General features: G+C 35.3%; 1 protein-coding gene across 21 annotated transcripts in view; it reads right to left on the reverse strand.

Annotated features, from left to right (window-relative positions):
* Positions 1-24,317, reverse strand: part of TCF12 (transcription factor 12) — a 283,371-nt gene that overhangs the window by 40,376 nt on the left and 218,678 nt on the right. For 18 of the 21 annotated variants that reach the window (XM_074966265.1, XM_074966272.1, XM_074966284.1 and 15 more), the window contains one exon: positions 21,401-21,453. In XM_074966265.1, the coding sequence (XP_074822366.1) occupies positions 21,401-21,453 (53 nt within the window). Of the gene's footprint in view, positions 1-8,921; positions 9,102-21,400; positions 21,454-24,317 lie in introns of those variants that run through there. The other 3 variants (XM_074966283.1, XM_074966280.1, XM_074966281.1) reach the window with 3 other exon arrangements.

The following is a 24,317-nucleotide window of genomic DNA, read 5'->3' on the forward strand; positions in this document are numbered from 1 at the left end:
GCAGTGAAATAAATCAGAGTATTCAGGTATGTTATGTATAAACAAAATCAATATAGACAATTCATCAATGACTCATAGTATAATGCAGGTTGTGCCCAGGGAGGCAATATCTTTATAACAATAATTTTGCTAAATATTCCAATATGAACGATTTATATTGTTGTTATTAATAGCAGTGGTATTGTAATATCTAGGAGGCTCCAGTTGTGGACCAGGAACGGAGGCATAGTGCAAAAACAAAATAAAAAATGTCCTCTTAAAATTATTTTTAGTTTATGAAAAACTGTAGTGCAGATATATTAACGTAGTAAATGGCTACTGAGTACACAAAAATGTAATACTTGAGCTAAAACATTTTTGCTATGTAATATATTAAAATAAAAAAGGTTATTTTTTAAAAAATACTCAATTTTCTTCTCTTTCCCCCAAAATAAACTTATTGATTTATAGGTTTCAAATGTATTAATTTTAGAAGTCTAAACTTAATAAATGCATAAGAGATATGCCAAAATTGTAAGGTGCATATTTATGCATATTTTTGTGTGTGCATGCTTACACCTATGCACACATACATACAGTTAGGTCACTCCCCTACCACTGTAACAGGCTGGGTACCACTCAAGAGAAGAAAGAGGGAGACTAAAAAAGGGTCTATGACTACCACCAAGGTCTAGGAAACCTCTATTCTAATATGCAAGGGTGAATGTTCTGATATGGGAATTTGGGAAGTTAAGTGGGTCACATCTTGTATTTATTTGCATACAAATACCCAGAATGCTTTTCCAGACTGCTGTTGTCAGATCAAATGGTTCGGCATGTGTTTGGATAGAGTTGTGTGCAATGTGACTGATCACCGCTCCTTTACACAAATTTGACACTGATAACTCCAATGAAATCAGCTGAGCTATACCAGTGTATAAAACACTGCTAAGGATATACAGAAGCCACCCTAGACATCTTTTCTATCAAGAACTGGGTCTTGAAGCATGGGAGGGAGGGATACAGTGGAAACATTTCACAACTTTTAGCATCCTTCTATTTTTTGCATTTAGATTTTGCAATCAAACTCAAGAGGACATTTTTGTTTGTATGTTTTTGTTATTTTGGAAACAAAGTTAGTGTTTCCAAGGAGAGCTTTTGTTCAAATTGATACCTTTTTTTTTTATTATTATTATTTTTGGTTACTTCCAAATGTTGAATTCCTGGAAATAAAGAAATTTTTACAATGGAAAGTGCTGACCAAATCTGAGCTGCAGCTTGACAACATGTTATAAACTGTGTTAAGAGTATGTATGTATTTATGGTAGATAATAAATATATATACATATATAGTCACACACTTCATACATACTCAAACAAAAGTGACAAGGCTGTCAAATATTAAATGCTCACAATCATAAAGCTACAAACATATTAGACAGAACTGGGTGTAATTTACAAGTTGTCTGTTGTGCAAAATAATGCAGCATATGCTATAGCTGATGGATAATCTATCACTGTCACAGGACAGCAGAGGAAACAAAGCTCAATGACATGCAGCACTGACATGGAGATGTGCACTGATTAATGTGAAAAAATCCACCATGACATATTATACATCTTTTCAACTTTGCCAGAGTAATGCTATCAACAAGAGTTGCAATGTGGGCTACAGACTGAAATTTCAATCACTTCTAATAATTTTGACATTTTATAAAACTGTCTAAACAAGCAAGCACCTCAGAAGGGAAATTAAGATGAAAAAGTTCAGTTCCAACAAATGCATCATTTATGGTTACACATGTACAGGACATTAGCACAATAAAAATGTTCTGAAATATTCCAATGTCAAAGAGGCCCTTTCAAATAGCTACATGAAAGTTCTAGCACAGGCACATAAGTTTATATAGTTTCTATTTGTTTTTGGAATCCTAACTGTAGCTTGCAAAAACATAGCTGCAATGTTATGAAGCTGCACTTGTGCCAGTCTAGATTTTTCAGATCAAAGGGCTCTGGCGGCAAAACACAACTGATGTGGTCTCAAAGACTTCATTAACTCCAGATGTGGGGAAATAGTCAGCCAATTCCACAAAAAGAGCAAGTCTCTTTTAGTTACAATCAGACCTACCCACAAATTAAAACCAGGCGTCTTATGTCATCTGATCACCTGCAGACGAATGCCAGTGTTTTTTTTTTTTTTCTGGTTAATGACCTAATCATAAGTTTTACTCTGTGTTATTACAAACAGAATTTAAAAGCAAAGGGGGAAAAAAAGATTATTGAGATTAGACTACATCTACAAGAAGCAAAATGCAAACTTTTAATTAAAAGTTGACAATAAAGGAAACATATTTAAATACCCTTTCAAGTTAGGAAAAGATGCATTCGATCATGTAGCTCAAACCTTTTAAACATATTTAATGCTTAGAGCCCTTATCCAGCATGTGGCTCTTGGTCCATAGCAGCTCTGCAAGCCTCTCATCACATGGTGATGGAATTTGCTCCCTGGTTAGGTGGTGTTCTCTTTTGCAGCAGCTGCGTAATGAGGTTTTAAGTATGACGTGGCTGCCCAATATTGTCTCTTTGGGCTATCATTTAATGGGAATGACATCTGGGAGGATACCAAAATAGTTCTTCCCTGGCTGACATTTTCAGGGAGCCAGGGAATAGTGCTAAAAGAACATCCAGCCCAAAAAATCTCCTTGGCAGACAACTTGGTCAAGCAGGTAAAAGAAAATCCATCCTGTTAAAGGTTTCCCCAAATTCCCCTAAGTACATGGCAATCTGAAGTGATTGAATCGGAGGCAGGAGCACGAGGGAACTTCAGAGAAAGCACACATATGAAACTAATGAGGGGTGAGAGAGCTCTTCCAAAACACCCATTCCAGATTCAATTTTTAAATGGTCCATATAGTAGAGGTCTTGTCTCTCTCAAAGCTGTATGCAGACTCTACACTTCAATCCTAGGGTTGTAATAATTCCTGCAGGCTGTGTGGCCTCAGCAGGAAGGAAGCAGGACAAGGGAGTTTTAGAGCACAGGTCAAGAGCTCCACTTTCCGCTCCTTCCTCCACCCTGAGCTGTTCCACATTTCTCCAGCATGAATGGCTGAGTGATTCTGGGGTTTTTTTAAGCTCTCTTCAGTTTGTCGACGTCTTCCCTCAATAGGCTGTACTGCTGCAGAGCCACCCTGCTTGGCCTTTCAGAGCTTGGGCAGCTCAGACCAGCATGGACCGTTCCTACTGAGTCAGGTTTAAGCAGCATATCTGCTTTCAAATGTGCAGTTATTCTTAACATATTAAATTGATACTATTATAAAAGATCATTTTAAAAGTGTAATAAATCTATAAAGTATCAGGAGATTATATGCCATGTCCTTCTATTTACTAATTTAAAAATTTCCAAACGTAAAGGCATTACTTTATCTTAAAAGGTCTGAATTACTGATTTTGCTTTGTTACTAAAATTAAATCTTCACTCTATAAACTTCAATTAAAGCACCAAAAATATCTCATTTGCATACTTTTCAACAAATTTCCTTCCTATTAACGGGTTTGGTATTCTTATATTTTCATGATCCATACTAAATGTAGATGTAAACAGATGAAACATGCCAGTGAAGCAAAATATCAAAACCTATTTTAAAGATGCCTCCACTAAATCAGGATCAAATCTCCCAACATGCATGCTGTATGTGAAATTATAAATTATATTATTCTTTAAACCCTACTATTCAGAAAGTTTCAGAGGTCACGAAAACTGACATTTATCAAGGCGTTACACACAAATTTCTGTCCTACGGCAGTAAAAATGGATACCCACATCTACACCTTATGAACTCCACTAACTGGCCTATTCAAATCTGAGGTGGAGAGGGTAGAGGGAAATGAAAAAGTGGGAGCAGAAGTAAATACACAACATATTTGAAGATTCCTTTGGAAATAATTTCCGAAACAAGTTTCCTCCACTTCCTAAAAAAAGATCAGACCACATTTTTGACGAATGATATGTACAATTTAGTCTACAAAAATTCCAGTGTTTTTATTAAAGGAATTAAAAGGAAGCCTGAAACTGATCAACCCATTTCCAGTACTTGTTTGTCAAATTTCAGAAATCCTTTATGGCTATGATATAAACTCCTACATACTATTAATACAGACCACATTAAAACTAGAGGAGTACCGATACATTTTCTTTTGCTTTTAAGTTCACTGCTCTTATCTCACTGGTAATCTCAGTTTCTACAACTCATAGGCATAGACTAATGTGTTTCTACAGGCTGTCTTCAACACAAGTGTGTTTATCAAAGCAAATACACTGAACAAATGAGTGTATGTCACTGTTTGGTGCTCACAATTTTGAGAAATATAGATCCATCCAATATAGCACCTGATCCCCTCCCTAGCTGCTTTCATTTGCCCATAGAAATGGACAAAACCTTCACACTGAAGCATCAATAAAGCATGTTGTAGACAACACACCCTCCTAGCAGGGGACTGCTCCTCAATAGATTGGCAGTTCTGTCCACTGGACTTGAGCAGATAAAACTCTCCTGGGCTATCACATTGAGACCCATAATACTACTTTGGAGGGGAAAAAAAATAAAGTTGACCAATGCTACAAGCTCACTTTATTCAATGCTCAAAGCAGTCTACCCCTAGAGATTTCCTACATGATCCTATGTTTGTCCTGACTTACAAATGTTAGCTTTGACCTTGTCTGAGCTGCTATGGGCAGCATATGGTATAGGGTAGATTTAATTGTACTTTTCTCTCTGTGTACTAACTGGTCCAATACTAATAAAACCTGAATCAAAATCCCTCTGGAAAGCAGAAAACATTTACATTAACAACACTTGGTTGGTGTAAACTTTGCAAACCGAATATGTCTACATTTATGTAAAAACAGACTTTACATGTTATTCCTTTTAGAAGGTACCTTAGGAAAATAAAACTGGATTGATATATTTCATCTGAAGTAATCTGCAAAATTTTAACACTTATAGCGATATATGCTATCTTGATATTCTAATTCAATGTGCTATGAAATAACACTAACAAGCAAACCCCCCCACCACGCCATGTACTTCTAGATAGTATTTTATACACCTTTTGGAAAAATGGAGAAAATAACTTTACTGAGGAACTAGTTCATCTCACTCAGGAATTAGTTATAATTTTCCACTGAAAATGTGGAAAACATGAATGATCTTCAGGAACATACATCATAATTTATGTTTGTTCTTTCCTTCTCTGTTTATCAACATTGTAACAACTTGGTATGGCAGAAGCTGAAACTCCTTCATAACAAATCCCTCTCTATGAAATTTTGCCCTACACTGAGGAAAACATAAGAGTAACTACTTACATACTTAGTAACTAAACATAACCTCCTGGGACTGAGGTACCAACTTCATTCATACTGTGAACAGTATCTGGATTATAACAACATTCTACTAAATTATGTCATCTTCAATAGTGGCATTAAAAGCTGTACAAAATAAACTTGTAAAATTAAGCAAAAATGTTTCTTCAAGTGATTTGATATTGTTTGATATGCAGTAAAATGGACATATTATTCTCTATTCTACCAAGTTTTTAAAACAGTTCTCACTCACTGCTTATTTGACTACCTAAGAGAGTAAAAAAAAAAAAAAAAGTTCATATAAATAACATCATACATGTTTTTAATTTTCAGGCGTCATTCCGGAAAAAGCTGAGAACATTTATTTGTTTTATCTCAATAGAAACCCAAAAAAACCCTATATTTTTTAGACCTCGATTGGTTCCCTTTTCTACTTTACAGGGCACGAACAAAGAAGCACTAATAAAACAGGTTCCCTTTAAAAAAAGAAAAAGGTAGAAAGCAACTACCTGTAGCCATTAAAAAAGCCTGTCAGTACATGCCATTTATTTTGCCTCAAAGATCTGATTTTTTCTGTCCAAAGGATATGAAGTTAGCACCTAGCAGAAATGAAAGGAGAGGTGGAACTCAATAGACAAAATGGCTTAATATTTAATCACACTTTTTCTCAATTTGAAAGAACACTCTTTTTGACTTAACTCAACCTTCCTTCCTCCCAGCCCCCAATGTATAGTTGGATGTTCTTCCCCGACACTAAGAAAATCATTTCTGGATATCAACAAGTACAGAAAAAAGTAAAAAAACATGCAGTTTTCTAGTTTAGTATAAATAGCTAATGCAGTCCTCCAACACAGAGAATAAGTTCATCTGCTTAGTTTTTAATTTAGGGGACACACTATTCAAAATATTTCTTGTTTCATATTATATAATACACATATCAGTAGTGTTTTATTGCTTAGTAGAGGATTTATGCTAAAATTCTAATTTTCCCTACATACTTCTCTTCTGTAATATACATTAAATTACCAAATTAATCCCTTCAGACAGCACGAAAAATCACATTTAATTTGTAAATTTTTACTCTACTTCCATGTAAATGTATCTCAAACCTCTTATGATCACCCACTCTGTATTACCGAGCAGTATTTAGAAGCATCTTTTTCAGTTTAATCTTATTTTGCCTATGTATTATTTACTTTGCTAACTCTTTTCCCACTTTAAGGTTAAAAATATCTTTCAAAAATATAATTTACAGATGAAAATATAATACTGGTTTCTGCATGTCATTTACTACTTGCATTTTTTGCATACAAATCAGCATTTCATACAGTTTAGTAGATAGCAGAAAGTATGCTATCTAAAGTCAAAATCACTATTCAAATAAAATCTCAAAACACGAGCCAGATGCCATTATCTGCTAAGTGATGAAATGATACAAATGAAAGTAGTAGCACTTCAATATGAACTGTGGTCTTGAGGTATATAGTCTTCTCTAAACGTGGAGAAGTTCACACACAATCCTGAATATCAAATTAAAATCTCTCTCATTTGAAGGGTAAAAGCATTAATGGAAAGCAAAACATGAAAAAAAACAAACAAACAAACAATAAAACCCCCAACCCAACACACACTCTGCTTACATATATTTGAATGAAATAGTAATTACATTCTTTATTCTAATTTATAGAATTATTTGGGGGGATAAAATACTGAAAGGTGCGAAAAAGTTTAAAAAAATAATCACAATCCAAACTTAAGGCAACATGATATGGGATTGTCATATGATTTGTCATCTATTTACTAACTCTGCAAGATCATAAAGGTCACCTCTGACCTATAACAGGCACATGCTATCAATTTTCAGGCCATCCTCCCCTACAGCACCAGGACTTCCATCTACTATAAGCCTGGAAATGCTTAATAAGATCAAAGCTTTTTTCCTGCTACAGAACAAAGAGAAATGTTGTAATAAGGTGATCTGTGCTCAAGAAAGAATAAAAATCAGAACTCCATTCAAAATCATACTCCTTTTGCTTCAGGGGTATTGTATAGTTAATTTTACTTAAGTCTAATATATATCTTCACATAAAACTTCAAAAAGACTGTTTTAACTTAGGAGCGGACATGAAAGAAAAATCATTTCACATTTGAAAGACAGCTGGTATTGATATGAAAGGAAAAGAAACAGATCATGCAGTTTCACTTATTTCCCCACTCTCTTCCCAATATCTTTTCTCTCATCCAAGAAGCTCATACACCTAGTTTTTAAGGAATTTAAAGATCATTAGTTTGATCATCGTTAATCAGAAAACCTTGGCAAAAAGTTTACTACTAAATAAAGGCAAAACTCACACAAGCTTATGGGACAAGAAATAAAAATGAAACTGATCTATATTACTGATCTATATACATTCCTTTAAAGACCAAGGACAAGCCAAAATCATATACAAGTAATATGAACATAAAAATGCTTAAACAAAATGATTGTGCAAACACTGTATAAAAGACTCCATGACACAAACCAGATTTGTGTTTTATATTCTGCCATACGATATTTTAACATTTTAAATTAATATCAATTATGAAATAAAATATATCATTTAATACATAGCAAATTAAAATATAGAGGAATTCAAAGATTCAGTTTTAATTTTTTCAAAAGCTGGTGAATGTCCATTTTATTTTGTAATCTGCAATAGTTCCAATAACATTTTTTCATTTTACTTAAAATGATTTTGGAAAAATCAAATCTTAAACAAGAGCTTAATGCTTGCTTACAATTTGAGATGTACTACTTGATTCAAATGCCACCACTCTCAGCAGCATGGCACAAAATCAGTACAATGACCAGAATCCAAAACTATGAAGCCGGTCACTAAAACAGAAATCTATCAAGTATAAGCAAAAATGTAGTATTTTGTAATCTTCAGGAAGAACATGGATTAAAACCCTTCTACTGCACTATTAGGTACAAAGTCTACTGAAAATGTTTTACTGTAAATAGTGATTCAAGTTTGTGAATCAGACTAACTTTCCTGTATAGGGTCAAAATGCTAGTTTGATTGGAAGCAGATGGTATAACAGTAAAGTTAGTCTCTGAACCTCAAACTCCAAACAGGAAACGCAAGCCTTACTGGCTGACTGCTTCCCTAATCATTCCCAGAGATTCATACTTGTTATTTTTATAAATAACCACAAATTCTTTCATCTTTTCTCCCTGTTGTACAAAGCAGCCAATAAACCTAAATGTTGTTTTTTTAACTATCAGAATCCCCCACCACCATCACACAAACCATTTGCAAACAAGGAGCTCACAGATGGTCTTTTAAAAAGAAAATACATTAGAAATATTATGCAGTTCAATGTTAGGTTAATGTTTTAAAAATTACAAACGATGAACTTAACTGTATCTTATCACACAATGCCAGTCTTACAAGTCTTCTAAAATATGCAAGTGAATTACATCAGCAATCTAAATGTACTTTGTTAGACTAATCTAAAAACACACGGGTTTCAGTAAGTGCCTATTCAGCTATGTCAGCCACTTTGAAACTATATGAACAAAGGAAAGCACCCTTACCGTTTTCCCATTGTAGTAATACATCAAAGAATTGCTGCCCATTCCAGGTACAGGGTATGCACAATACATATTGATTCTAAAAATGACACAGTCTGCAGTTAAAGTGCACTGCTTCTCTCCAAGACATCCATCCACCCGATCAAACAGAGTAATTCTTCAGTACTATGTGTACACACATGGATCTACTCAAAAGGAACTTATGCAAAACAGGACTGAACCATCTCATATGAGGAAGAGGGGGTGTGAGAGAGAGACATACACTGTAATCTCTATAAAATTCTATCAACTCCCCGTTTTTAGTCATAATTCCAACCAGCAAAATGCTTGCAAAAACAATTCATTTACAACAGTTAAGATGCACAGGTTTGTAGCTACCAATACACTGAGAAATTATTAGCTTTTTCCATACAAATAAAATACTACAAAGGAATAACAAATGGAAAAATCCTAGTTAATCTTCTGTTTTTTGTTTTAATTCAATTAGAGCACTTGTGGCAGTACAGAGAGTCATAGCTTGATGCACCTCCAGTGACACTACCAGCTGGCTCTGTCTAAAGTTGCTTCCAACTTTGACAAACACATCACAGAGCAATCATGAACTGGAAACACTGAATCATATGTAACAAGGAGGACTAGACACTTAAGCCTTCTACATAATCACTTCCTGGGCCAAAAAGTATTATGTCCCAATTAATTAAGTATCTCTACTAGGCCACGGGTTGTTTCTAACTGGGGAAAAAGTATATCCTCTTAAACAAATACTGTATGGCTGCCAAACAAAAGAAAATACAGTATGTCATGTTCAGTTAAATATATTATATATGCTTCAAACAGACAACTATATAAAGGTAAATATTTTAATATTACAAAATCCAAATTTCAAATTTAAATTACATAGCATGAAAAAATATGAATAAGTTTGGCCACATTTTAAACATTTTAGGCTATAAAATACATTTTTGTGAAAAAAACATTTTTTCCCCTCTCTCATACATGTACACATACACACACACACAGACAAGAGAACTGGCAGAAACATACAATTTTAGTGTTAATCTGAAAAATATATTGCACAATATATTGAACACATATTACACAGAATCCCTCAATACACACACATTTATAGTCTATTCTTCTCTAAACTTTGTGAAGAATATGAAATTCCCTCAGTTTGCTTGATTAATTAAACATATAATATGAAAGCCAATATGCAAGGAATGAAGTTCCCACTGGGGGGGGGGGAGGGGAATAATACGAAAAGCAAATCCCCCTTTGTATTTTACTCAGTACATCAGGAAACTCCTAATCCAAGTGTTTGTACATAAATATGTTTATATTCTACAGATGAGTACAATTGGCTGTTAAAGAATGTGCAGGGTCCAGTGAGGCTCTTAAAAAAAAAAAAAGTCGAAGGAAGAAAAAAATTACAGCAGAAAATCTCTTTCCCACTCTCTTTGCCAAAACTGTGAGTTTGCCCTGCCTTCCCGTCTGTCCAGAACAGAGAACATACAGCAGACTAAGAAAAGAAGGGGTAACATTCAATTCAGCCATGTGTAGGGAAAGAAAGCAAGCTGCAGAAATTAGGATACCTTTGACAAGCACCTTTGATGATGGGGAAGTCATCTAACCACAGAATGAAATTTAGCAAAGAAAACATCCCAGAAAGCTGAAATACTATGATCATGTGAGACTTCCATTAGGTTTTTGTACAGTGTCCATCACCTTAGTAAATAAGCACTGCAATATCTGTAAGTATACAGAATATATGCAGATTAGACATAAAAGTTTAGTCAGTGACACGCACTAGCAAAACGATAGAAGCATGATAGTTAAACTACTGTGATTATTCCAGTTTTAAATTAGGAGGTTCAGAGATATCCTGAAATGCAAATGAATCAAAGCATGTGCATTTTTACTGTGTAGCTTGATATGTTGGTCAGATTGTTGCTTTTAATACATACATACACAGAGGGGGAAAAAAGGTAGAAAATGCAGCAATTTAAAAGCTAATGAACCAAATTTGAACCAAACTCTTCACCAATGCAAAAGACTAAGCAGCAGCTGCAAAAAAGAACATCACTGTACATGAGACTATTAAAATGCCAAGCCTGCAGAGTGACTTGCAACTTCCTCCTTCCCCCAGGGATCACAAAGCCCCATTTCAGTCCCCAGAGAACTCTGTAAGAAGCTTTGATTTACAATTAACAATGCCGTTCCTTAAACCTCCTCACTATGTTTAGGCTTCTGTAGACGTGATATGCTAAAAGATCTTTAGATCTCTTAGACATACTGCTTCCCTAAGTATATAGTACTCCAGGATTAAAATGAATTATTTAGAACAATGTATCTTTTTATATTCAGGAAACACACCAAAAAAGCTATAGAACAGAAGTCCAATTTTATTTTGGAAGAAAGAGGCAGAATAAAAGCATTTTCTTTTTTAATCAAATAGTTCCAGCACATAAACTTTTATAGTGTTTAAAAATGTTTTAGCAGTGGTTAGATTCAGTTCTCCAAAACAAGGATGGACATTAATGTGTATCTTGTAAAATCAACTACTGGGTGTGTGCATGCAATGATTTGATTATTGTTGAAACACTTCGGGGAATTAAAACTCAGTATTTTACTAAATTGCATACGTGTTTCATCTTTCTTGCAGCTCATCTTCCAAACTTGCACATAAAAACAGTAGACGTTAAAAGCGTGAAGGCAATATTAATTGGTATTGTTTGCTAACTTGAGTAACATCTGTTTAAACAAGTAAATTGCTGAGGCTCATCAACACACAGGTAAGCTACTGTCAAAAACAGCACAAAAGAGTAGGTCTCATTCAAAATGCTGCCTCTGGGCAAAGATAGAATAAAGACAAATACTCCAACAATACTGCTCTGACTAGAAGGATTTACCTCTGACAAACCAAAGAAGTAACAATTTCATCATACTGTGTGGGGAATTAGCTATTCTACCGGAGCAGCACAGGTACACCTATATGCACTGCATTGAAAATTATCACTGTGGTATATGCCTATAGCACCAAAATACTATTTCCCCAATACATTGTCACCCAATGTATCATATTTTGGGATCAAATTATTCTGCTTTCAAGCATGTCAGATGGTTATGAGTTTTCTTTAATCTCACAGTTTACATTGCCTAGAGATGATGACAAACTGACATATTTTATAATTTGGCAAACTGCACAATTGTATCCTGGTGTTGCAATTATATTTTGCATAATTGCAGCAAACAGCACTGGATATACCTATAGAAAGTTCAAACAGTAACTACTCCAACGTCCAAAAAAAGTTCTCTTTGTGTATGTCTGTGTTTTATTTTTTATTTCACATTTATTCTGAGCTGCAGCTGCACTGATTTTTTTCCCCCCTTAAGAAAAGCGTATTACGGTGAAATGGATCATATCTAGATCAGTGATACAGTTATTACAGTCAATACAGTTATTTATTCTATTTTTCCATAGTGACAAATCAAGGGTTAATCTTATGACTCAGTCTGACAGAACTAGTCAGCTGGAGACAGGGCCAATTTTTTAAACTTGATTTCAGACAGACATGCCGTCAGCAGAGGAGCACTGAATGGACATGCACTTTTGTAGCCTGAACGGTTTCCATTCACGACTCTGCACGGTATCAAAAACAATAACCTGTGTGTTTCTGTGAGTATATAAAGAGATTATGATCTCTGACGCAGAGTGAAATGCTGACCTAATAATAAACTAAACTACCTGTTTAAGAATGTTCTCAAAGATTCATTCATTTTCAGTCTGATTTTTAATGATACTTGCTCTTTAAAGTCCAGCTGTTTTGTCAAACGTAGAATTTAGTCTATTTTCTTATCTTTGTCCAATTCAAAGACACACAACAAAACACACACCGCAAGAATGAGTCACCCACCTTTTTAATGGGTTTAAAACTACCACTAAGTTGACATCATAGAGATCATTGGAAATTACCCTTTATAATATACCAGAGATAGGTAGAGGATCTCATATCTACACCACAGAGCATATCCTCTATTCAAAACTGTTCATAAATATGACTTAAACATCATATCAATGTTTACAATAAAATGTTATATTTATTGCTTGTTTTATTATTTCTAATATTATAAGAACTAAAAACATTTACATTGAATTGTGTACTCTTCCCCCCGCCAATAAAAGTTATTTCCCCACCACCAAAACCAAATATCAGATAAAATATAATGAGCTTCCTGATGGAGAGTCTGTTTTTCCCAAGGACTCAAACAGCAACTTACAAAGGAAACCTCGAGTAGGATACCATTAGCTTATTTTTTCCTTACTTTTTTGGTACTACTTGCTAGTTGAAAAATGCCCTTCAATATTCGTGCACAAAATCTTTGAACCAAGGATTCAGAAACCAATTCTAAGATTCTCAATGAAAAAAACTCCAAATGTGTTTATTTCTAAACAAAACGTTTATGATGATTAAATAGATCAAGCCTGGCGAGATGAATACCTATAAATTATACCGTCAGCAGGCAATTAAAACAGATTCAAACTTTAAACTGTCTGAGAATTGCATGTAGCTACTTCTAGAGGAGAAAAACAGAAAAGTATGCATTGTCTAGAAGACAGACCTCTACTCATATAAACATTTAAATAACTAATAAATTAAAAAATCCTGAAAGCATGCCATCATGTTCTTACGCAAGGGGAAATTATCCATTTATCAGATACTCTATAGTGAAAAGATGCAGCAGCTTGCAACTCCACAATAATGCTTTTAAAAAAAGAAACAGCCAAGAATAGAATAAAAACAAAATTGATACAAAAATCATAATATTAAGTTAATGGGGTCCAATTAATTTACACTAGTGTACTTTCAAATCTATATCAAAGTTTAGTAGTAAAACTTTTACTGTTTTCCAGTTCAAATGGTTGTTTTTAACTTTAATATCTATATTTCCACAAATTAAAAAAATTACCTGATATTAAATAAAAATAAGATTACATATTAAACCAGTATACAGCATTCCAGAAAGTAAACCTTATACTATACATTGATATCAGATTTCCAAAGCAATTCCATGATGGCTACATGTAAAAACAGGAAACAATAATATTTTAAAAATAAGAAATTATGTAGTCAGAAAATTGAGTTACAACAGATGGGAATGGCTTTCCCTCTCAAGTACTATACATTTTCAGCATGCGAGTTATTTTATATATTTAAATAGAAATAAAGATGCTTCTCATTAGGTGAATTATTGTAAGAGCTAATGAACAACAGCAAATTCTATCAATTCCTCATATTCAGGTATTGTACAAATATTCCTTATTAGTGATACTTTCTTATGGATTTATATTAAATATAAAAGCAAGGAAGGTATTCAATATGCACCATTATTCCCAGCTTCGGAAAGCTTCAGAACTGTGCTGAAGATTTTAGATATTTTGTAAAAACAAACAAACAAAAAAACCCAAGCAGTTTAATAGATGGCTTTGAAATGTCCTCAGGTATATCTCCCTATGAGAAGCACTTAGTTACACACAATTTCATTTATGACAAAATGTATGTATAAATTTGTTTGTTATCCTTGACAAATGAGTAAGGGGTGTTACCAAACAACAGTACTTCCTATTGGGCCATTCAATCACCACTCCACAACATGATAAATAAATGCAGGCACATTATAAAAATCAGATGTGAATTAAATAAGATTTTAAAAACTTTCCAAAGTAAATCATTCCATGCTTCTGTTACTGAAAGATGTAAAAGATTAAGTAAGTTACACATCTCTCCATCATGAACTTTGTATGACCAAGCAAATGTATTTGAGAAATTAAAGGGAGATAAGGGGTCCCTCTGCTGGTCCAACTCTAGTATCATTTTGCTTTATTTTTTATTTGTTGCTCAAGTGCAATATGTTTAGCATTTCTCACTTATTCCCCAAAGTGATATATAGTAACATAGCTACTGATGCAGTTTTAAAATTTTCCAGTAGGTGGTTCTATAATCAAAACCCTGCTCCATAAGAAAAACAGGATTTTAATCTATTTAATAAATTAGCATCATAGAAGCTTTAGGAAATTTTATGTCAAAGTGTAGGTAGCTAGCTGTATAGAAATATAAGCTCAGAGGCACATTTCCCCTCTTTTTTTTTTTTTTGGTTCTCTGGTTTACTGCCTGGCAAAATTCTTCAGCAAACGAAGCTGTCTGGATGATCTGTCAAAAGCAAATGACAATCCTCTCGTCATCTATAGCTAGGGATCTAGCTAGTACTCCCTTAAGGAATTTTTTTTTTAATAGGTTACCCAAGTTATCACAGCTAATGTCATGAAGTCTTGTGATTACATCTCCATGATTGTACAACCTGTTTTCTTTATAGCCTTGAAGTGCCAAACCTCAACATCACAAGAAACTCAATGGTACTAAAATGTTAGGCAATTTTAATTCAATTTTAAATTTATACTCAGAGACTAGAACCAACATCTGCATCTTTGTCTTAGGATGACAAGTGAATCTGTAGTCTAGAAAACTTAGGTCTGAAGTTTATTCAGGGGTTTAGACAGTTTTTATTTTAGTGCAATTCTTTTCAACAGTAACCATTTTTTACTGGCTATTTCTGATAATTACATGGTTAGATCACAGCCAAAGCAGCCTGTTTAGCATTTGTATTGATCACGCAACCAATCAATTTAACAATATGAACCAGGTAAAAGTCATAGATATTACCACCTATTACTCTTCTACCAGACTGCAAAGATTTTCAAACAGCCTTCCCACCAAAATCACAGTGAACATTATCAAGTGACAAACTAAGAAATAATCTTTTACTTATAAAAGCTTTCCTTCCCCGCATTTGTTGTTGTAACAAAGAGCATCATCAATAATGGGGATGAACTGGCACATAGTCTGCTGTAAAGCGGTAGTTACAGCAATAACATATAACCTCTTTGTAAAGTTACACAAGCTGCAGTCTAATCATGTTTGGTTTTATTAACATTTTAAAGATACATATAAATTTAAGACTTTTCTATTCAGATCTCAATTATAATTTAATAGCACTTAAACACATGCATCTGGGATGCTGTGAAAACTTAAACAGATTAGCTAATGTCAACAAAAGGCCCTTACAGCAAGTCCTGAAGACAGCTAAGGAGACCTTCTGGCAGATATAACATGGAAGGGAATTCTACAGACGTGATCCCTGATCTAAGCCAGCTCTGCTTTGGCCCAGTGCAGTCAGAGGATCAGGAGAGACAGCCTGGATAACTCATCTGATTTCAACTTTGTGGAAGGACATTGTTGAGAGATGATCACTTAAGTACCCTTGGCCTAGATCAGTGAGTGCTTTACAGACTGTCAGCGAGACCTTGCAACAAATCAGTTTGCTACTTACTGACAGCTGGACATCTCTGCTTCCTCCACTTCCATAATCAAGGAGCAGACAGGAACTCACATGTGACTGACTACTACTGCTTCCAGATCAATTTCAAGGGAGGCTCAAGTAGAAATGAATTACAATAATCTAGCCTGGAGATGGTGAAATAATAAAAGGCCTAATGAGGTCCATCACACAGAAAAAAGGGAGGGACTGCTTGGAGATGGAAACAGTTACTGCTTAAGAAGAGTAGGGTCTCAACAGTAACATTTCTTTGGTATGTTACAGAATTTTGTGCCTGGACACTTTAAATATTTACTATTTATTTACTACTTTACAAACAAACAAAAGGCAAGTTCCTATCCTGAGGAGCTTACACTTTGATTCAGACATAACAAACAAGGCATAACAATGAAAAGTGGTGATGGGAGTGTGGAAGGACAGGGGATGGAGGTTACCCAATAAGTAATCATGAGTTCTATGTAATCTACCCACACAATTTATTGGAATTAGTCAACAGGATGCTCTCAGTTTGCCAGTCAGGGAATTTTGCATTAGACCTGGCCACATCACCTATCGATCTCAGAACCACCTCAACATAAGAACGGCCATACTGGGTCAGACCAAAGATCCATCTAGCCCAGTATCCTGTCTTCTGACAATGGCCAATGCCAGGTGCCCCAGAGGGAATTAACAGAACAGGTAATCATCAAGTGATCCAACAGAGGATAGGGACACCATCCCTGCCCATCCTGGCTAATAGCCATTGATGCACCTATCCTCCATGAACTTACCTAGTTTTTTTTTTAACCCTATTGTAGTCTTGGCCTTCACAACATCCTCTGGCAAGGAGTTCCACAGGTTGACTGTGCGTTGTGTGAAAAAAATACTTCCTTTTGTTTGTTTTAAACCTGCTGCCTATTAATTTTATTTGGTGACCACTAGTTCTTGTGTTATGAGAAGGAATAAATCACATCTCCTTGTTTACTTTCTTCACACCAGTCATGATTTTATAGAGTTCTAACATATCCCTCCTCAGTCGAATCTTTTACAAGCTGAAAAGTCCCAGTCTTATTAATCTCTCCTCATATGGAAGCCATTCCTTACTTCTCATCATTTTTGTTGCCCATTTCTGAACCTTTTCCAGTTCCAATATATCTTTTTTTGAGATGGGGCGACCACATCTTCACGCAGTATTCAAGATGTGGGTGTACTTCAGAGTTTTCTGGCATCAAGGACAATTCTCTAAAAAGCCAGGGCACTCCTATACTCCCCATCTGCTAGAAGGCTACTACATTCACTCACCACGGTGAATTTTGCTTTATTTTTAATATCAATTATCAGAGCCTCAAACTCTGGAGTTCAGATAAGCAGACAGAAGTTTGGAAATGTATCTGAAACTATAGATAAACTCAAAGTCCTATACATTTTCATCTCAAAACAGGTAAAACCAAGTTGCTTTCATGGGGGAAGATACCCAATGAGCTGTTACCTTCCTTCAGGCCAGTTTCCTGTCTATTGCCCTTATGGAGCACCACCCCAGCTTTATACCTACAGGATTGGGGAGGTGAAGCGCCATTCTTTTGAGAGAAAACGTGAGGCATCTTTTCCATTTCTCTTCTATGCATCCAACCCAACACTCAAAGTCAATGTAAAGACTCGCAATGACTACCATGGGTGCTAGACAGGATGTTTGTGGTATCTCCTTTCTGCTTATTTGTCTCTCTTTCCCACCCCACCCACTTGAAACAAATTAGGTCATTTTCCTTATTCTTGCTATGTCACTGCTCCACTACAGCTGTTCTTAATGGAGGAATTTGTACAATAAATGATAAGTTGGCACATGTAAGTGGCATACATCCTATAGCTGGTGACATGTCAAGACTCCCATAATCAGTCTATGAATTATTTTATCCTGAACATGATTCTAAACTGCACTTGAACCTAGAAACAGGACTTTGCTGGTAGAATATATATTCATTGATAATTTCCTGTTAAGTGGAATTTTAAACTTTATGTAAGAATTTTAAAGTACTGTCCGAAGACTTAGGAATACGTTGACCAAAGTACATAAGATTAGAAGGAAGACTCGGAGAAAGGGCTGGTGTTTTTGAATCTCTATGAGAAAGGTAATAGCTGATAAGCAGAAACTATAGAATACTGTAAACATATATCTTTCGAGGTGACACAGGCCTTGTGCGAGGCAACACTCTTGAAAAGTAGGCTACTGTAAAGATTTACTGGATAGGTTTAAGGTTTTTTTTCCTTGCCCTCTTTGCACAATATGCACGGATGGACCTAGATTTAAAGCACATAGTCGGATCTAACTGCCTGTACACAAGCACACTCTGTGTGCTTTGGGAACCCTTGTCTCCCTGCTGTGTCAAGCTAAGTCCCACCCATATAAAATATACTATTTCCAGTGTTGTTCTATGTCATGAAAGCTTAAAATTCACTTTCTGCAAACATTCTTGCAAATAAAACTCAGATACTTTAATGTCTTCAGAAAGCGAACACAAAAGGGATGCAAGCAAAGCTAGATTCATTCTGATATAAATTTCATTTGTCACTCACCAAAATGTTGGAGGTGTTCATCCAGATCTAGTAATTTTCTAGCTAGTTTGTTTTTCACTACTATGACACAATCAAGAACAAGTGGAAAAATTCATCTCAAAACAAATAGTTTTGCAAAACATCTCAAACCATAGGAAGATTATTTATTTAAAAATCCTTATCTTTCTAAAAGAGCAACATTAGTTTTCCAATTAAATGAAGATTACCTAGGAAGTGAAAGTACTAAGAAGCATCATCTATGTTTACATTAAATTCATTATAAATATTAAGGGAATCTATCTTTTAGAAACTCAATTAGAAATGTCTTCCTATGGCTTGTAAAATATTTTAAGTAATAATTAAAGCCTCTTTCCCCTCCTTTGTTATTTTCCATCTAATGATGATTTTCATTTAATGAGTAGAACATCTGCAGCACAGAAATTAAATATGCTGATTCACTTTTTACTTTCGCCAAAATACAATCTGACTTGTTAGCATAGCACATTCCAAATAATTATGCTTGTGTTCCTTTTCCTTAATTCTCACCTCAGAATTTCAAGAAGTCACAAATTTCTGTAACAGTCAGTAAAATTTAATTTTGTTCAATCTTCTACCAAAGACAATGCATTTTACATTAAAAAAATCAGAATTTTTGTTTGAATTTGGCATCATCTTGCTTAGAGGTTACAATCAGGACCCTAGCCATTAAAATACATAGAAACAATGACTTTACAAAATATATCACCAGCATACTGATGACTCACAGTATCTGCTTTCTCTCTCCATCACTGAGATTTGTTCAGTGTTTAATAAAATCAGCCTTTTGCTATCCTGTGTCTTCATTTAGAAGACAAAAAATTAAATAAGAAACATTAAAAACATACTGCTTCTTAACATTAGTGTTGGGTAACAGAAATGAGATGAATTTTTCATTCACCAATATGATCTCTTTACCTGGCCAATGCAACTAAATATTAATACATAATTTAACTTTTATGACTCTCCCAGAATTATAGCAATAAATTAAACAAAAATTGCACTGTTACATGTTTTAGCTACTCTGTCATTTTTAATATATTTTTGTTAATCTAGAAGAAATCATCTGTTAACTGGAAAGGCACCCCTGCATAACACACAACTGTTAAAATGTAAATTGCCAAACTATTTTTAGCTGCTGCCGAAAAAAATATATTCCTGGCCTCGGGAATAATGATTTGAGGCACTGTGTTCATTTTGTTTATCAAGCAGCTATTCAGGCTCTAGTGGGGTCCAAGTGCTTATGCAAGCAAAAGCTTTTAAGAGTGCCTGCAGCTGCAATCCTGGCTTCCAGGTAGGCTGCAGGTTCAGAGCACAGCTGCCCCAGGCTGTCTAAACTATCTCAGTTCCATCTGGAAGTATGGTTAAAATGGGGTTTCAGATTCAGGTTTTTGTATGTCACAGTGAAGGTGGGAAGTGAAGGAAAGGGGGGTGACTAGAAGACACCATCTATGCTTCAGATTTAATACAAAAATAAAATAAAAAGATCAGACCCTTTTTGCTCCTGCTGTATTACTGTTGCCTGTGCAGTGCATTCTATTCAGCCTATATGGCTTTGAGTTATGACTCATCCAACTGCACCTGCACCCGTGTGTTAAGTACTGCCAAATAAAAGCCCAACATCCATTTACACAACAAAGAGATGTACCCCGCAAGGCAGTAGAGCTTCTCTCCCCTTCCCTCTTGTTTATTGTGAATGGGGGGGGGGGAATCCTTCCTTCACTTCACTGGGGATTTTTCACTCCACGTGGATTTTTAAATGCAGATTCATTTAAAAACAATTTTCTTCCTTTAAAGAATAAAGTATATTTAATACCACAAAACACCCCTATAGCATTAGATTATCACAGCCATTAATGATTTTTCAACCAAAACCCTTCCAACCTTTTTCATCAAAGCCCTTTATTCTCAAAGGATAAATTTTCTAGCAAAGAGGGATCAACAAACTAGTTGCTTGAAAGCCTTCCTGATGGTAGGCTGAAGTTAGGAAAAGCTTAATGAAGGCTTTAAAATCCACCAGGGCTTCACAATGAACATCTGACTTGGTGATTTATGCATATTAATAACCTCAGTCCTACTGAGGCAAGCTGAGCCGTACATGTCCTCCGAATCTTAATGTCTTCAGCTCCATTGGGATTATTACAAATGTAAATTTCTAAGATTCTCAGCTATTAATCTCTGTCTGTCCTCCTGTTCAGCAACATAATGACTAATTAAACATCAAAAGACCTGTACAGGAGATCTTCTTTGACAGCTCCTGGCCCAGCTCTGTTCCCAAGAGGGGAATTCAAATGACAGGGACAAGTGGGTAAGTGCATATGAGTGAGGTACAAACCATTGCTATGAAATCTAAAAACTACACATCAAATGTGTATATAGACCTTAGAAACTGATCCAAAATAGCTTGGCTGTTTATGGTCACTAGATAAAGCCTTCCTAATGATAACTTAAAAGATTTGTATGTCAAGTAAACAGTGCGCTTTGAGCCCAATTTGTTTACTAGAAGTTAAAAATTCAGTACTTACAGAAGAAGGCAAACCAGGGGGCACCTTTCTTACTTTCTTTGTCTGTAAAGGATCTGCACACAGAAAACAACACATTTCATCAGCTATGCTGTGTTACAAAGGAGTAACAAGAACGAACAGCCACACTAAACAACTGATTATTTATTTTTCCCACAATACAGTCCCCATTTTCTAGCTTTATGCATCTTTTCCTCTGTACCAATGAAAGGCGCCTTACACACATTACAAGAAGGTTACAATGACTAACACGTTTGTGCCCTTTTCTACAATCCTGCCTTGCTCACATTACCTTTGATCTCAGGGGATTCTCCTTGTGGAAAGGCAGTCACCCCTGACAACAATAACACTATTAGGTACATCAATACCATAATGCAGTCACTAAACAATGGCCTGTAAAGTGCACAAGGTGGAAGGTGGATTGACTGTGGACATAAATGAATCCCCCGCTTGTGTTCTTGGTAAAATTAGAATTACAAACACCTCTTTGGTATATTAAAATCCAAATTAATGTAAACTGTGGCTTTTTAAAACAGAAATTTCATCTAAATGGATTACAACATTCACATGCAGGGTTTATTGAAGCACCTCAGCTACCAGCAACAGTGAAGCTGATTAACCAACTAGTCAACATTCTTCGTAAGTCACCAAGAAAATCCAAATCATCTTTCAGAACATTTGGAAAGTTGGAAATATGGCACCCACTTCTCTACACCAATAACTGACTTCCATGTCAACAGGGAAACCTATGGCTGCATACATTAAGAACTGAAAAAAATGCACAAAATAAAAAACTCAACCACTATAGTCAATGGACAAATTAGATTTCCTGGCATTACAGGTCTGCCCCAATAAATAATTGATCTGGTGACATCATCGTTTGCACTTTGGATTCATCCAGTTTTCAACCATAATCCAAAACAAACTCTTCCATCTTTAGAATTACAATAGTGAATTTAACCTTTGGTTGCAGCAAGCTGAAAAGTATCTTCTTCCTCCATAGTGTAATAAAGGTGAGAAGGTTCAGGAACAGAAAGATAATAAAAGCAACAAGTTTATTTTCTATCCCTCACTTCTCCTCAGGATACCTCTACTATGGTATGCTCAGAAGTGTTTACACTGTATTTTCTAAAATTATTGCATACATTTTCAAGGGGTGGTCCTTTGCTTGATAGCACCCCTACTTTACAGCCACAAATTTTCAGGTCTTGAGTTCCAGCCACTCAGTTCCAGCAAGGACAACAAGGACTCTACTACAGATCCACAAAGTTTTATGCCCCTTGATTTTTGCCATCTAACAAGCACCATAAGCTGGAGTGAAATTCCTCTGGAAACACCAAATGGGACCTAATCTTAAATCAAAAACCTGTGACACCACCCAATTTTATATAGTTTCCACATAAAATCATAATTCATCCTAAATTTTAGGTTTGTAACGGCACCTAAAACTAGACTAGCTTGACATGGTTGGAGGTCCAACTATGAAGGTTTCACATATTTCTAGTGTCTCACTTCACATTCAGTGTCGTTCCATACCAGTCCAGAGGAGACACTTATGTGGTTCCCAGGAACCAGTCCCACTCAACACCCAAGCGTATGCTCTATCTACAGCATTCTGTCACAGCTGATTCAATCAGCACAGGAGTAAAGATTAGATTCAGCAACTGAAATTGTGGCTATGTCTACACATTTGTGCCCTTTCTGAAAATCGTGCCATGTTCACATGAACTTTGATTTTCAGGGGAAGGCAGTAATCTGAAGAGATTATATTAATGTGAACTAGCATACTTTTAGTTTGCACCTGCAGCGTCCACATGGGGGAGTTACAGTGCAACACTTTGGTCTGAACTGTGGAGCAGTGTAGACAAGCCCTCAGTCTCCTACATAACTGTCCATCATCCTAGCTCTAGCACCCCGGCCAGCCTCCTTGCAAGGTGTTTTACTGAATGTACAGTAAGACTACATTCTCTTTAAATGTTCCTGTTCTCAGCCACATCCTGGAGAACTTTTCAGGTTTCTTTATTAACAGTTCTCACCTGTGTTAAGAAGCATGTGTTACAAAGGACTGCATAAAAAAAGGCACTCTCCAAAACTAAATGGCAATTATCTTGGTGAATGAGTTTGAATATCAGAAATGGACAAACAGGAGTTAGTTATTTTTGTAAAGGATAATTCTAAAAAAAGTCTGCCTTTTCTAATTTAAGACATTAAAAAAAAACATTACTTCAACATATTCAGTACCTATTTCAATAAGTCACACAAATGGATCATTTCTATTAACTGCTAAAACTCCAAGAAACGAGTTCTCATTTCATGAAGTTTTGTTGTGGATAAACAATGGTTTAAATTGTAAAGTTAAGTACAGTCAAGTTACATATACTACGTAGCCAAAATAAATCTTCATTTGATGTATGCAGGTAAAAGTAGCACACAGGAAGAGAAACCAGAAATGTGCACAAATAAAGCAGAAAACGACAGCAATTTCAGTGACCTAAAAATGAAAACTACAGTTTGTGATAATTTTCTAAAACGGAAAATCAGATGGGGGGATTTTTTAAAAAAAGTATTTAAAAAACTGGAGCATGCATACGAAATGAAATATTTTCAACTTGGACTTTACATTATTTTGGATAGTTTCAGACTAAAGAGCATTTATATCATAAAGTAATATAAATGACTAAGCACTGGATTGTATAGTTGATACAAATACCTTACAGCTTGCAGTAGTCAGATGTTCTGTTAGTGACTAACAGTAATATGTACAGTAAGGTCCACTTATGTCAGAGCAACTCCAGAATATGAGGTACATAATATTATTTAATTGTGACCAATCTTAAAAATCTCCCTTGAAGCATATTTCTGTTATGCATCTGATGGTATACACTAAATAAGAACAGGTTTCAGAGTAGCAGCCGTGTTA

Source organism: Natator depressus, chromosome 10, assembly GCF_965152275.1.
Source record: "Natator depressus isolate rNatDep1 chromosome 10, rNatDep2.hap1, whole genome shotgun sequence".
Lineage (NCBI taxonomy): Eukaryota > Metazoa > Chordata > Testudines > Cheloniidae > Natator > Natator depressus.